The 15,382-nt window shown below is 40.1% G+C and overlaps 1 protein-coding gene across 2 annotated transcripts in view; it reads left to right on the top strand.

The window, feature by feature from the left end:
* The window catches only part of atrx (ATRX chromatin remodeler), a 53,469-nt gene that overhangs the window by 19,764 nt on the left and 18,323 nt on the right, over window positions 1-15,382 (top strand). Inside the window, exons 11-27 of one of the 2 annotated variants that reach the window (XM_066714960.1) lie at window positions 1,070-1,209; window positions 2,982-3,152; window positions 3,608-3,704; window positions 4,291-4,393; window positions 4,535-4,759; window positions 5,030-5,171; window positions 7,666-7,775; window positions 7,901-8,047; window positions 8,242-8,419; window positions 8,701-8,838; window positions 10,421-10,596; window positions 10,985-11,102; window positions 12,520-12,650; window positions 13,209-13,303; window positions 13,734-13,888; window positions 14,368-14,524; window positions 14,772-14,872. In XM_066714960.1, the coding sequence (XP_066571057.1) occupies window positions 1,070-1,209; window positions 2,982-3,152; window positions 3,608-3,704; window positions 4,291-4,393; window positions 4,535-4,759; window positions 5,030-5,171; window positions 7,666-7,775; window positions 7,901-8,047; window positions 8,242-8,419; window positions 8,701-8,838; window positions 10,421-10,596; window positions 10,985-11,102; window positions 12,520-12,650; window positions 13,209-13,303; window positions 13,734-13,888; window positions 14,368-14,524; window positions 14,772-14,872 (2,384 nt within the window). Of the gene's footprint in view, window positions 1-1,069; window positions 1,210-2,981; window positions 3,153-3,607; window positions 3,705-4,290; window positions 4,394-4,534; window positions 4,760-5,029; window positions 5,172-7,665; window positions 7,776-7,900; window positions 8,048-8,241; window positions 8,420-8,700; window positions 8,839-10,420; window positions 10,597-10,984; window positions 11,103-12,519; window positions 12,651-13,208; window positions 13,304-13,733; window positions 13,889-14,364; window positions 14,525-14,771; window positions 14,873-15,382 lie in introns of both variants that reach the window. The other variant, XM_066714959.1, reaches the window with a different exon arrangement.

Raw genomic sequence — 15,382 nt, 5'->3', positions numbered from 1 at the left:
AGGTTTGGTCTTGACAATCACTTTCTTAATTTCTATGCACATTTGCAATAGTATACCATACTTGTCGAATAAATCCATCAAAAATGTAATGGAGAAAATGCAAAGAAATTATCAAAATGATCAAAGTTGTTTAACACCTTTCTTATTGCTCTTGGAATGGCTTGGAAACATGCCCAACACTCCAAAACAAGAGGTTTCTTATACTTGTCCTTTATATAGCTGCTAGAGAATTATGCAGACCTACTATCAATGTATGTTATCCCAGCATACCAACACTGTCAATGACAATGCAAACATTGTCAGCCATGAATAAGACTGTGGACTTACTGTGGAACCTCTGTTTGTTACCCGAGTCTACCACCAAATCCGACTATGAGCAAAGCAGGAGCATTAAACGTCTGAAGTGTCTTAGTACAGTAGGAACCAGAAGAACCAAAACAGCACAGAGCTGGTGCCTAATGCTCGAGCCCATAAGGGCAGCATATTGTGCATACATTTGGAACTGAAAATTAAACCACCTACTGTCAAAAATACAGTGCCTGTAATTTTAAACCTGTCTCTCTCGCTCCCCTACTTTTTTTGCTCATTATTTAATCAAAGTTTCTCCATGTGGGAGCTTGCTTTGCCATAATCATGTAATTCAGATTTAAATGATAGTTGGTTTAATCATATGTTTTGCAAAAGGTCAACACTGGTTTGTCTGCATGATTATCAGAGTTGCCCTGGTCGGTCAAGAATCACACGAGTGCCCTACATTCCTGTCTTTTACTAGCAATGCCACTGCCCCTGACCATGCAGTTGCTATTTACCTGTCCGTATGGTGTAACCTTATATGGCCTATTTAAAGGATTGTTATAACAGGGAACATGTTGTTCTAGTTAGTGTATAGATCCTACCAATGATACACAAATTTATTTTTTATAAAACTAAATAATCTTAAGAAAACCATATTCACTAGACTGCACATTACTCCATTCCCTGACCACTGTTTACAAGGTGGTAAGCGGGTGGACTGTTAGAGAGTGTATTTTACAAAAACCCTTTTCTCTCTTTCCTTCATTCATGAAAGAATCGCAAAGAAAATGCTCTTGGCCCAAATTAAAGCCAGTTACTCATCTGGAGAGGACGGCTCTTCAGGCGAAGAAGAATCTGAAAAAGATGAAAAGAAGAAATCAGAGAAGAAAGCAGATGAGGAGGGAGAGGAGAATGGTGAGTTAGACGTTTTGAGCCAGGAATAGAGTAAAGGTTTAAGGCCAGGTATAAAGAGCACAAGTTTTTTTGCATATTCATAATTGCATATTAAATTAATATACAGTGAGGGAAAAAAGTATTTGATCCCCTGCTGATTTTGTACGTTTGCCCACTGACAAAGAAATTATCAGTCTATAATTTTAATGGTAGGTGTATTTTAACAGTGAGAGACAGAATAACAACAAGTTATTAATTGATTTGCATGTTAATGAGGGAAATAAGTATTTGATCCCCTATCAATCAGCAAGATTTCTGGCTCCCAGGTGTCTTTTATACAGGTAACGAGCTGAGATTAGGAGCACTCTCTTAAAGGGACTCTTCTAATCTCAGCTCGTTACCTGTATAAAAGACACCTGTCCACAGAAGCAATCAATCAATCAGATTCCAAACTCTCCACCATGGCCAAGACCAAAGAGCTGTCCAAGGATGTCAGGGACAAGATTGTAGACCTACACAAGGCTGGAATGGGCTACAAGACCATCGCCAAGCAGCTTGGTGAGAAGGTGACAACAGTTGGTGCGATTATTCGCAAATGGCAGAAACACAAAATAACAGTCAGTCTCCCTCGGTCTGGGGCTCCATGCAAGATCTCACCTCGTGGAGTTTCAATGATCATGAGAACGGTGAGGAATCAGCCCAGAACTACACGGGAGGATCTTGTTAATGATCTCAAGGCAGCTGGGACCATAGTCACCAAGAAAACAATTGTTAACACACTACGCCATGAAGGACTGAAATCCTGCAGCGCCCGCAAGGTCCCCCTGCTCAAGAAAGCGCATGTACAGGCCCGTCTGAAGTTTGCCAATGAACATCTGAATGATTCAGAAGGAGAACTGGGTGAAAGTGTTGTGGTCAGATGAGACCAAAATCGAGCTCTTTGGCATCAACTCAACTCGCCATGTTTGGAGGAGGAGGAATGACCCCAAGAACACCATCCCCACCGTCAAACATGGAGGTGGAAACATTATGCTTTGGGGGTGTTTTTCTGCTAAAGGGACAGGACAACTGCACCACATCAAAGGGACGATGGACGGGGCCATGTACCATGTATCTTGGGTGAGAACCTCCTTCCCTCAGCCAGGGCATTGAAAATGGGTCGTGGATGGGTATTCCAGCATGACAATGACCCAAAACACACAGCCAAGGAAACAAAGGAGTGGCTCAAGAAGAAGCACATTAAGGTCCTGGAGTGGCCTAGCCAGTCTCCAGATCTTAATCCCATAGAAAATCTGTGGAGGGAGCTGAAGGTTCGAGTTGCCAAACGTCAGCCTCAAAACCTTAATGACTTGGAGAGGATCTGCAAAGAGGAGTGGGACAAAATCCCTCCTGAGATGTGTGCAAACCTGGTGGCCAACTACAAGAAACGTCTGACCTTTGCCAACAAGGGTTTTGCCACCAAGTACTAAGTCGAAGGGGTCAAATACTTATTTCCCTCATTAACATGCAAATCAATTTATAACTTTTTTGAAATGCGTTTTTCTGGATTTTTTTTGTTGTTATTCTGTCTCTCACTGTTAAAATACACCTACCATTAACATTATAGACTGAACATTTCTTTGTCAGTGGGCAAACGTACAAAATCAGCAGGGGAACAAATACTTTTTTCCCTCACTGTATGTAGACAGATACTGGTCCTGGACATTTTAGGATTTTGAGCTTGTCGATGTTTCTAAACTGAATAGGTGAAGTATAGAATTTTTTACATACATTCCCCGGTTTGATGTCTCCAGAGGAAGAGGCTTCTGGTTCAGGCTCAGACTCTGATTTTGAGATGACGAAAAAGACACGCTATCGCCACCATCTCCTCCGTCACAAGCTGTCCCTGAGTGATAAGGATTCTGAAGATGAGAAGCCAGCCAAGGAGGAGAAGAAGGAAGTAAAGAGGAAGATGAGAAGGAAAGGTCAGTCTCTCGGTTGTTTACACAACACCCTTACATTTTGTGATCTAGTTGTGCTAAGACTGCTTCTGCAGAAGCTACTGGAATGCGTTGTGGTGTTTGGCATCGTCGTGCTACGCTTTCTTGTAGATATACAGCCATTTGCTTGAAATATCTGTAATACATTTTCCAGTGTACAGAACACAGGCTTCCTACAAACTGAGCTACAGCTGTAGTCTTTTTGTATTATTTTGCAGTGTTTTGTACATTGCATGTTACTGTTTGTAAAACCCCGTAAGCCACCTTGACGAGATGAAAGCATTACTTGTAATTTATATTTACATTTGTCCCAGTTCAGTGCTTGGATGATCTTTTTGTTATGGAAGCAACTTATCTGCTGCTTCACCTCTCTTCCCCCCCCCCCCCCCCCCTCTCTCTCTCTCTCTCTCTCTCTCTCTCTCTCTCTCTCTCTCTCTCAGTAAGCAGCGATGACTCGGCAGATTCAGATTTTGAGGAGTCTGGTGTCAGTGAGGAGGTCAGTGACTCAGACGAGGAGGATCATCGGCCCAGAACAAGGTAATGGTATAATTTTATTTTCAGTATTCGTTCCCTTCATAAACACTGCTTCCTGGAAAGTGTGCCCTCCTATTTGCTAAAAAAATCCTACAAACGTTTATACCCAGAGATCATTTTGCTAAATATTACGAAACTAAAATACAAAACTAGAGGAACTGAAAGTTATGCTAATTTATTACAAAAGTAGGATTATGAAATTCTAGTTTAATTAGGTATACGAAAGGCACTGCATTTTGAGCAAGGATTGTTTTTATTCTAAATCATTTTTTATCATTCACTTTTTGTTTTAATATTTGAATTATCTGCTAGTAAATATTGGTAAATGCATTACTCATTACAGCCACTAGATGCCAGTATTGTCCAGTGAATGTCTGCTATTATTGTCCAGTCAATTAAAAGTAAAAAGGTGGTAAGTAATTAATGCTTTATTAGTACTGATGAAGGCCTTCTTAAAATTGATTGTTTGAACCTAATGAAGGTATTCTATTTTTCTGTGTTGAGTGTTGCTTTTCATTTAAGCAAAGAATGGCTGTACAGGAGTTTTTTTTTTTTTTTAACATGCATATCATCTTTCACTGTGAACTAGATCTTCAAAGAAAGCTGGGGCTGAAGACAATCAGCGGAGCTACAAGCAGAAGAAGAAAAGACGTCGTATTAAGGTGCAGGAGGACTCCTCCAGCAACGATAAGGTACCACAGACAGACACTCCCCGTCCTTCATGTCAGACTTTCAACTGCCATTAAAGAACAGGGCCAATGAGAGTACTGTCCTCATGTCACACTGTGTTTGGACAGCAGGGGCTTGAAGTGTACGCTGTGTTTTCTCTGCAGAGTGGCTCAGAGGAAGAGGAAGTTGATGACGATGACGACGATGACGATGACAAGGATGATGATGATGATGACGACTCCAAGTCACCTGGGAAGGGCCGCAAGAAAATCCGCAAGATCATCAAAGATGACAGTCTAAGATCGGAGACGCAGAATGCATTGAAAGAGGAGGAGGAGAGAAGGAAACGCATAGCGGAGCGAGAGCAACTCCGTGAAAAGCTCAGAGAGGTAAGCTGGAAAGTCACAATTACTTATTCTTATCCGGTATGCCAGTAAAGGACCTGCTTGTGAATCACAAAGAATAACATAAGCCATCTGTCAATTGCTATATGGTTTTAAAGGGGAGTTTCAGTTTTGAGATTTTTCATAATCGCCAATACATTTTTCTACTTTTCTCACATGATTGTCTTGTTGCTTTTATTTTAAACCCCAGAATGCACCTTGATGTATTCCTGTAGTATATTGTTATTGAAAACTGCTGTGGTTATTGCTTTGTAGGTCATTGTTGTAGAAGAAGCTTCCCAAGTTACCTGTCCAATTACAACCAAGCTAGTGCTGGATGAAGATGAGGAGACAAAAGAGCCCCTTGTACAAGTCCACAGAAACCTGGTCACCAAACTGAAACCTCACCAGGTTGATGGTAAGCTTATAAATATACAGTGAGGGGAAAAAAGTATTTGATCCCCTGCTGATTTTGTACGTTTGCCACTGACAAAGTAATGGTCAGTCTATAATTTTAATGGTAGGTGTATTTTAACAGTGAGAGACAGAATAACAACAAAAAAGTCCAGAAAAACACATTTCAAAAAAGTTATAAAATGATTTGCATGTTAATGAGTGAAGTAAGTATTTGATCCCCTATCAATCAGCAAGATTTCTGGCTCCCAGGTGTCTTTTATACAGGTAACGAGCTGAGATTAGGAGCACTCTCTTAAAGGGAGTGCTCCTAATCTCAGCTCGTTACCTGTATAAAAGACACCTTTCCACAGAAGCAATCAATCAATCAGATTCCAAACTCTCCACCATGGCCAAGACCAAAGAGCTGTCCAAGGATGTCAGGGACAAGATTGTAGACCTACACAAGGCTGGAATGGGCTACAAGACCATCGCCAAGCAGCTTGGTTAGAAGGTGACAACAGTTGGTGCGATTATTCGCAAATGGAAGAAACACAAAATAACTGTCAGTCTCCCTCGGTCTGGGGCTCCATGCAAGATCTCACCCCGTGGAGTTTCAATGATCATGAAAACAGTGAGGAATCAGCCCAGAACTACACGGGAGGATCTTGTTAATGATCTCAACGCAGCTGGGACCATAGTCACCAAGAAAACAATTGTTAACACACTACGCCATGAAGGACTGAAATCCTGCAGCGCCCGCAAGGTCCCCTTGCTCAAGAAGGCACATGTACAGGCCCGTCTGAAGTTTGCCAATGAACATCTGAATGATTCAGAGGAGAACTGGGTGAAAGTGTTGTGGTCAGATGAGATCAAAATCGAGCTCTTTGGCATCAACTCAACTCGCCATGTTTGGAGGAGGAGGAATGACCCCAAGAACACCATCCCCACCGTCAAACATGGAGGTGGAAACATTATGCTTTGGGGGTGTCTTTCTCCTAAGGTGACAGGACAACTGCACCGCATCAAATGGACGATGGACGGGGCCATGTACCGTCAAATCTTGGGTGAGAACCTCCTTCCCTCAGCCAGGGCATTGAAAATGGGTCGTGGATGGGTATTCCAGCATGACAATGACCCAAAACACACAGCCAAGGCAACAAAGGAGTGGCTCAAGAAGAAGCACATTAAGGTCCTGGAGTGGCCTAGCCAGTCTCCAGACCTTAATCACATAGAAAATCTGTGGAGGGAGCTGAAGGTTCGAGTTGCCAAACGTCAGCCTCGAAACCTTAATGACTTGGAGAGGATCTGCAAAGAGGAGTGGGACAAAATCCCTCCTGAGATGTGTGCAAACCTGGTGGCCAACTACAAGAAACGTCTGACTTCTGTGATTGCCAACAAGGGTTTTACCACCAAGTACTAAGTCGAAGGGGTCAAATACTTATTTCCCTCATTAACATGCAAATCAATTTATAACTTTTTTGAAATGTGTTTTTCTGGATTTTTTTGTTGTTATTCTGTCTCTCACTGTTAAAATACACCTACCATTAACATTATAGACTGAACATTTCTTTGTCAGTGGGCAAACGTACAAAATCAGCAGGGGATCAAATACTTTTTTCCCTCACTGTATATATATATATACTGATAACATTATGACCACCTGCCTAATATTGTGTAGGTCCCCGTTTTGCCGCCTGACCCGTCGAGGCATGGACTCCACTAGACCTCTGAAGGTGTGCTGTGGTATCTGGCACCAAGACGTTAGCAGCAGATCCTTTAAGTCCTGTAAGTTGGGAATTTGGAGGCCAAGTCAACACCTTGAACTCGTGATTCATCAGACCAGGCCACCTTCTTCCATTGCTCCGTGGTCCAGTTCTGATGCTCACGTGCCCATTGTAGGCGCTTTCGGCTGTGGACAGGGGTCAGCGTGGGCACCCTGACTGGTCTGCGGCTACGCAGCCCCATACGCAACAAACTGCGATGCACTGTGTGTTCTGACACCTTTCTATCAGAACCAGCATTAACATTTTCAGCAATTTGAGCTACAGTAGCTCGTCTGTTGGATCGGACCACACGGGCCAGCCTTCACTCCCCACGTGCATCAATGAGACTTGGCCGCCCATGACAGGTGCCATGATAACGAGATTATCAGTGTTATTCACTTCACCTGTCAGTGGTCATTATGTGGTCATAATGTTATGACTGATCGATGTATATATGAATGAAATGAACCCACATTTTTAATTCCGCTGCAAGCAGCATAATATTAAAAAAAAAAAAAAAAAAACTAAATGTAACCATAAGACCATGCCTTCATTTACCTGTGTCCCTAATTAGACCCAATAATTTGATCGAATTAGTAAATCCAATCTAGCCCAAGTTTTCTTTTATCAGCAAATAATTAGATGGAGAGTTCATCTCTTGTTTTTTTCCTTTATATTTGAAAACTTGTCTGTAAAGTCTTTAAGGATTCATCAATTCCCACTCAATCTTTCATTTTACTCTTATCTCCACAGGAGTGCAGTTCATGTGGGACTGTTGCTGTGAATCAGTGAAGAAAGCTAAACATTCACCGGGATCTGGCTGCATCCTTGCTCATTGCATGGGCCTTGGGAAAACCTTGCAAGTAAGGTCATACAAGTGGTTTTCGATCTATATGCAATCACAAACCAAGCAGCATATAATTTTATTGGATTTATTTGCATGTGAAAGATGGTGGTGCTGATCTGTTGTTTTTTCGTGGTGCTCCAGGTGGTTACATTCCTGCACACATTGCTGCTCTGTGAGAAGCTGAATTTCAGCACAGCCCTGGTGGTGTGTCCCCTCAATACTGTCCTCAACTGGCTCAATGAGTTTTCAAAGTGGCAAGAGGGCATGGCAGATGAGGAGAGTTTAGAGGTATTTCTATGTTGCTGCTGCTTTTTCCACTTCAAATTGGATTGCTACACAGAGAAATGTAATTACAGACTAAATCCACCCATTTCTGACTTTGTTTCCCTTAATTGGAAAACAGTGTTGTATTATAGAAACAGACACATCTGTGCATGTGTTATTGGATGTTATTTTCATTGCAGTTTGCTACTGTTTTGCAGGTGAACGAGCTGGCCACAGTGAAGAGGCCACAAGAAAGGTCGTACATGCTGCAACGCTGGCAGGAGGATGGAGGCATCATGATCATGGGCTATGAAATGTATCGCAATCTTACTCAGGGCAGGAATATTAAAAGCAAGAAGCTCAAAGAAATTTTCCAGAAGACATTGGTTGACCCAGGTAAAGCTCGCCAAGTGTTACTAAAGAGATGGTGCCTCCTATCTAAGTCACAGTAAGCAGTGGAAAATCCATGGAAATGGATTGAGAATAAATATTTGTTCCCAAGCAGTCTGATGAATAGGGGTTGACCACATGTATGTTTAATATTAGAAATGCTTTGAGTATACAAGCAGTATCAGCGCCTTTCATTGTAAAGTAATTTTGGACAGTCCAAATAAATCCAAGCTTTTTTTTTTCCTCTTTTTTTTCCAATTTTTAATGCCCTTTTCTTGGCCTTCTAGGTCCAGATTTTGTCATTTGTGATGAGGGACATATCTTGAAGAATGAAGCTTCTGCTATATCTAAGGCTATGAACTCCATTAGAACAAGGCGACGGGTTGTTCTGACCGGAACCCCACTGCAGAACAATTTGATTGAGTGTAAGTATCACCTAAGGCACGAGAGCATTCCTTATAAGATTAATGATGTCATGTCAGGTTCACTGTACCGGTAATTGTATTGCCAGATTCATATACAATATTAATGCTTTATAATTTGTGTGACAAGCATATTCTTTGAACAATCTCCAGCACAATAGGATCACACTGTAGAATTAATTTTTGTACATCCACAATGAATTGGCATTCAGGAGACCATGAATGCTTCAGGAAGTGAGGTCCACAGAGACCTTGTTTTTCTCCACACCAAGTCACTGGGACTTGGCCAGTTTGGATTTGCTAGCAGCACAGAGCCTCATGAGTAGCCTTCCGGAGATGTATATTTTTTTCAGTGCTTGAGGACGACATTTTTGACAGCCCACCCTTTGTGCTTCTTGTCATATATTCATATATATGTCATAACATGGCTTTACACTACAAGTCATTTGGGGATGTCGTGGTGTTCCATACAGTAGATCTCCGGACCAAAGTCTGTTTGGTATCACAGATGGTAAAAGCATTAAAAGATGTGGGGCAGCATTTGCAACAGGATACCTTGGAACTGTTGCCAGATCATGAACTTGAAAACAAGCAGAAGTCTTTTCCTAATCCGTGAGCCACTGACACCTCCTCTAGCCTCACTTTGTTTATATTTTCAGTGCATAGGGCGACAGCATCAGGAACCTGTTCACACCAGAACCTTTTGGCACCCTCTGTCAGCTGCATCCCTAGCATGTAGAATGACATGCTTGTCAGCTTCTTCATGGGAATAAGGTGCAAGACTGCTCTTATCACTATTGGGAGCCCACGACCCATTATGCCCACGGGTGACAACCACTTCCTTTTGAAGAACAAACATCCTCATTTATTAGCAACTCGTAAAGCTCCGTTTTGTTGTCACTTTTCTGCAGAAAGACTTAAAATTTCTTCTTGGATGTCTTAGCACTTGCTTTGAGATGCCTAAGTGTTTCTGTACCACTTTTGGCTCTGGTGAAAACTTTCCAAGTTGTCATTTTAGATGATCAAGTTAAGGGCTATGTTTCAAGGTGCTTTGGCTAACCAGAAATTCAAACGCAATTTAATTTCCAATTAGCTATGCTTGGCTTTATAAATCAAAATTAATTCAGCATAGGCATATCAAAATATCGGTGTAGCCTCAGGGTGCCCACATAACCAGCCCCTTGTTCTACACATTTCCCAAAACTTGTAATTAGTTTAGAGGCCAGTACCATGATGCATAGACTGACGCTTATTACAGATGGTTCTTAAAACATGATTAACACTCATACATGTACACTTTGTGAAATCTGAACATACACAAGTGTTTCAAAATGCAGGAGTACATGGACATTTTGCTTTGGCTGTTGTAGCTGAAACTGCAGTTTCCAGGGTTGATGAATGTTTTGTCTCTCACTGCTCTATGCTCAATGTCTCAATGTTAAATGTACTTAATTGATTTTGCACACAAGTTTCTTTGGACAAAAGATGATCCAAACACACAAACGTCCTAATTATAATTTTGTTCATTATGTATTTCTGATAAATTTGAAGAACCCATCTTGGTGCGTCTCTCTGATCTTTGTAGACCACTGCATGGTGAATTTCATCAAAGAGAACCTCCTTGGCTCGGTGAAAGAGTTCAGGAACCGCTTCATCAACCCCATCCAGAATGGCCAGTGTGCAGACTCCACGCTCAGTGACGTCCGAGTGATGAAGAAAAGGGCCCACATCCTGTACGAGATGCTGGCAGGTTGTGTGCAGGTGGGTGACTATGTATGGAGCTATTGGGAGCTCTGTCAGAATATTTTATAAGTGGAAGGAATCACCAATTATTTGTGTGGAGTTACTGGATCAGTTAACATCCCCTCCTGCTTTGTGTTGTTTATGCTGTATGACCTGTAAAAAGTTACTTAATTTGAATTGCTCTGTTATCGTCATCTTTTCTGTGATGATTAGCAACTGAAAATTCTTAAAGCCAACTGGAAAAATATAGAATTCCTTCAGTCTTAAATGCATTTTTGGCTTTTATATGAAAAGCCTACCCTCCCACTCCGTTTCTTTGAGAAAACTGGTAATGACAACCACAAAACTCCTCCTATGATAAGGTTACACAAAGGCCATTAATACGAGATGTAATTTTATTTTACAGAGGCGGGATTATACAGCTTTGACGAAGTTCTTGCCTCCAAAACATGAGTATGTTCTTGCAGTAAGAATTACACCAATTCAGTGTAAGCTCTATCGTTACTACCTGGAGCATTTCACAGGTAAGAACCATGCCGGTTTCAGATAACAACTGCTTCCAAGCATATACAATGATTCAGACATGCTGTCATGGCTTGGAGGCTATTGGATTATTGCTATTTGATGTTTGCCTTTTCATTTTGGCATATTAATCTCCACCCAGTCAGAAATTTGAAAACAAGCAATGATGGCCTACGTAGCCTCCTTTCATCTATAACAGTTTGTGTTTCTTCATTTGGTAGTGGGTACTAATACTTTTTATATTAAAAAAATAAATAATAATTTTGTAATTCTAAAATGCTAATAGTCCTCAATCACTAACGCAAGCAATTGTTCTTGTGGTTTAAGGCACTGCGGAGAATGCAATAATTTGGAGCATATTGTACTTTTATCTTGTCCAGCTTTTACACTTCTAATGAAAAATGTGACTAAATTAATGCTTCACCTTTTTTCTAAACTCTTTATTAAAACGTATACAAGATTGTTATGTTATGAAACACATGTTTGGTATATTAGGAAGATTGTCTTTATATAAAACAGGTTTGCTTTGTTGTTTAACTGCAGTATGTTTTTTTTCCTGATTCCAGTCTTGGATTATTTATCCACAATTTGTTGAAAGCAGTTTATTTTGATGCATATGTATATGACAATTGAACAATGCTTACATTCTTTCACTTAATTCAGATACTTATTATTGTAAATTATTTTTGTTATTATTGTACTGCCGAACGATTTTCAATGGAAATGGTGCTCAATAGCATCTTTAATGCATGAATTTAACACACACTTTGACAAGTTTTGTTTTTAATTAAAGCTTTTCCATTTTTTATTTTTTTTTAAAGATTTATTTGCATTTTATTTAATTTTACAACTTATTTGTGTTTTTATTATTATTTGTATTTGTCTTAATGTTATTATGGACTTCAAAATGTATTTACTTTGTTTGGGGCATATTTTATTTTTGCAATGCATTGGCCATAGGGGAGGCCTGGACAGCCAATGTGACAGGGGAGGTGGACTTAGCTTGAAAATGTTGCACAGATATTTTTCAGTAGGATTTGTTACAAAATTCCAAGAGATTAATATATATGTACACATTCCCATATATTCTGAAAATGATAGTGCTTCAGCTGGTTTTAAACTCTCATTTAAACTGTCCAAAAAAAAAAAGTCCAAGCTGCTTTCACTTCAGTGGACTACAAAATTGCGAATGATTGCATCACGACTTTTTCTTCATACTAGCATGGCACTGTCTTGGCATGGAAGGCAAAAATGTGGACTTGTAGCTCAAAGGAAATTGGAAGGACCTTTTATCTTCTAGACATTGAACTAGTTCACTCCCAAAACATAATTGCAGGGGGTCTTGTCATCGGCTTTTTATTTTATTTGTTTAACCTTCTGTGAACTTCGACCCGGATGTTAAAATGACTCTTTGGTTAGGTGTGGGCAGCAGTGTGGAGGGCGGAAGAGGCAGAGCCGGGACCAAACTCTTCCAGGATTTCCAGATGCTCAGCAGAATCTGGACCCATCCTTGGTGTCTTCAGCTGGACTATATCAGCAAAGAAAACAAGGTATTTAAAGCCACAGCCTGTCTCCTTTTTAAACCACCGTTCACTAAAACAAACTGAGGGCTGGGGATTTTCCATGAAGTCATTCTTTACTTTTCAAAACACTGCATTTGAATTGCAGGCATGCACATTGCGAACAGTAAAAGGAGGAGTGTAGATTGATTACCCATGGATATAACAATTTAATACAGTAATGAATGGAACTGAATATGATAGCTGTTACAGAACTTGTGTGCTTACTTCAAAAGATATGTGGCCTGTATTTCTTCTTTCTGCATTGAAAAAATGGGCAACAAATCTTTGCCCCAAGACATCCCAGATTAATAAGAGATAATTATTGTTTATACAATAGGAACTGCTGAGATAATTAAAAAGGAGTACTTCATTGTCTTATTACCTACCTGTTTGACAACTGAAAATAAATGTGCTAGGCAAAACAGTAGTGTTCCTATATATATATCAACAGAATGCAGCCGCTGTAATACCACAATCCATATGAGAAAGTTTTAGTTAGGTTGCAAAATAAATGTTTTGTTATACTTTGGTTACTCTTTTCTCCAGGGATACTTTGATGAGGACAGCATGGAGGAATTTATTGCATCAGATACTGAAGAGTCCTCCATGAGTTTAACCTCTGAAGAAGAGAAACCAAAAAGGTAAGTGTTCTCATGTGTGCCACATAATTGCCAACATCGGACAGGTGCGCGTCAGGTCTTGGTAGTTTCTGTTATCTTTCAAAGTGCACTCTTTGGGGAAAAAAACTGCACATATCCTTGACACGTTAAATACGAATCTTCAAATAACATTCCATACCACACATAACAGTCAAGAAACTTCATAAAATAATTGACGGAAAGAAAGTGTGCGCCAGCTTGTTCCCTCACTGCACTAAGAGTTACGTATCAGGAGAACGCAGAGACCATTGCTGTTGTAGCCTTGTAATGTCCATAGTAAATAAATGGAGTAAATGGAGTGCTTGGGTTATTAAAAAAGTAAAATTTTCTGGACAACCTTCTCTCATCTGTACCTAGTTTGATGTTCGATTTTCTAAGAGTAGTAATTCTCCTTTATTTCCATTTTTCTCAGTAAAAAAAATAAAAAGGGTAAGGGGGCAAGAGGGGGCAGCAACTCGGAGGATTCGGACAGCGATGACCTGGAGGTGATCAAGGAGTGGAACTCGCGATCTCGGGGAGGAGACAACCCCGAGGGCGGCAGGATCAGGCCAGAGCCGGTTGAAGAAGGTGGGTTACCTTATTGTCAAGGCAGCTGCACGTCTGTGCTTTTAAAACAAGCAGAATTCCCTTTTCTGGAATGGTGGCCTATCTATAGAGAAGCGCATCAACATTAACTGCAAAATGTAGTTTTATTTTCACGTCACAGTATTTTGTTTTATTTTTAGATAGTTAGGGAGACTGATTGTCTTTCGATTTGTCTGTCTAAATTTTCTAAAATGTCTCTTGCCAATGTTCTTCAGTGAGAGGCAAATGAAAGAATATCCACATTTTAAAGCTGTTTTCTGCAGTAGATAAAATAATTCTAGTGCAAAATATAACATAATTCTTTTCACACCAGATGAGTAATGGGTAAGGAGAATTCTGTCATACTAAGTTTCTAGGTTGCAAAATGTGTGTGTACACTGTAATAGCCTGCATTAATTTAATAAAGAGAACTGAAATATACAGATTTCCATACAAGTATTTTTCCCTTTTTGTTTTAGTAGTTAGTAAACCTACCTCAAGTTCAGGTCCTGGAAGTCCATCACCAGATTGGTACAAAGAATTTGTTACTGAAGCAGACTCTGAAATTTTGGAGCATTCTGGAAAGATAACGCTGCTCTTTGAAATCCTCAGGATGGCAGAGGAAGTTGGAGATAAAGTGTAAGTATTCATAATAATATTGACGAGTATTAGTATTGGGTATTTTTGGAACTAATATTGTTTTCTATTAATGTTCAGACTTTCTTCAGAAGCTTGGGGTGATTGATTGTTGGGTGAAGTGTTGGCGTTAATGGTTTCATCAATCTTTCAGATTTTTTTTTTCCATTTGCCAATTTATCCCAGGGTGTAAAATCATTTTACTGAAGGAACTTAATCTTTGGTGTGTTTCTTTGTTTTTTGATTCCAGGCTTGTTTTCAGCCAGTCCCTGATCTCTTTAGATTTGATTGAAGACTTTCTGGAGTTAGCTGGCAGAGCAAAAGAGGAAGGGAAACCTGAGATCTATAAAGGTAAATCTCCAATAGTGTTGTACTATTTTTGGGGGTCACAGTGTGGTTTTCGGATCCAAGCACAAACTTTTATTTTCATTGACATTGAGTTGGGGAAATGCTGGTCCGCAGTACTTGCATTTTGAACAATTACCGGCTCCTTTTATTGCATTTATAGAATTACGCAGTGAGATGATTATACAAAAGGCTGATTCCATATTTGCTAATTCAAATGATTTCAAATGATCTGACGAAATGTTCAGCAAAGTTTTCTTGAAGTATACTTACATTACATTTTATTTAGACTAGAGACTACAAACAGAGGAAAACCAAGTTAAATTACCTTTTTGATGGTTTGCAAATGTGATTGCATGCCTACAGTAAGACGCTCTGGAGTTTAACAGATACCTTATAGCTGCTGTATGTACTTTTCCACCTTAGCTGAACGTGAGCTCATCTCTTCTGGTCTGCTTCTAACTTGCTTGATTATATATCACTCGGCTCTTCGGCTCCTACACACCACTGCAAAAG

Source organism: Amia ocellicauda, chromosome 10 (assembly GCF_036373705.1).
Source record: "Amia ocellicauda isolate fAmiCal2 chromosome 10, fAmiCal2.hap1, whole genome shotgun sequence".
Lineage (NCBI taxonomy): Eukaryota > Metazoa > Chordata > Actinopteri > Amiiformes > Amiidae > Amia > Amia ocellicauda.
The sequence above is the reverse complement of the archived record's forward strand: the minus strand, read 5'-3'. Positions and strand labels throughout refer to the sequence as shown.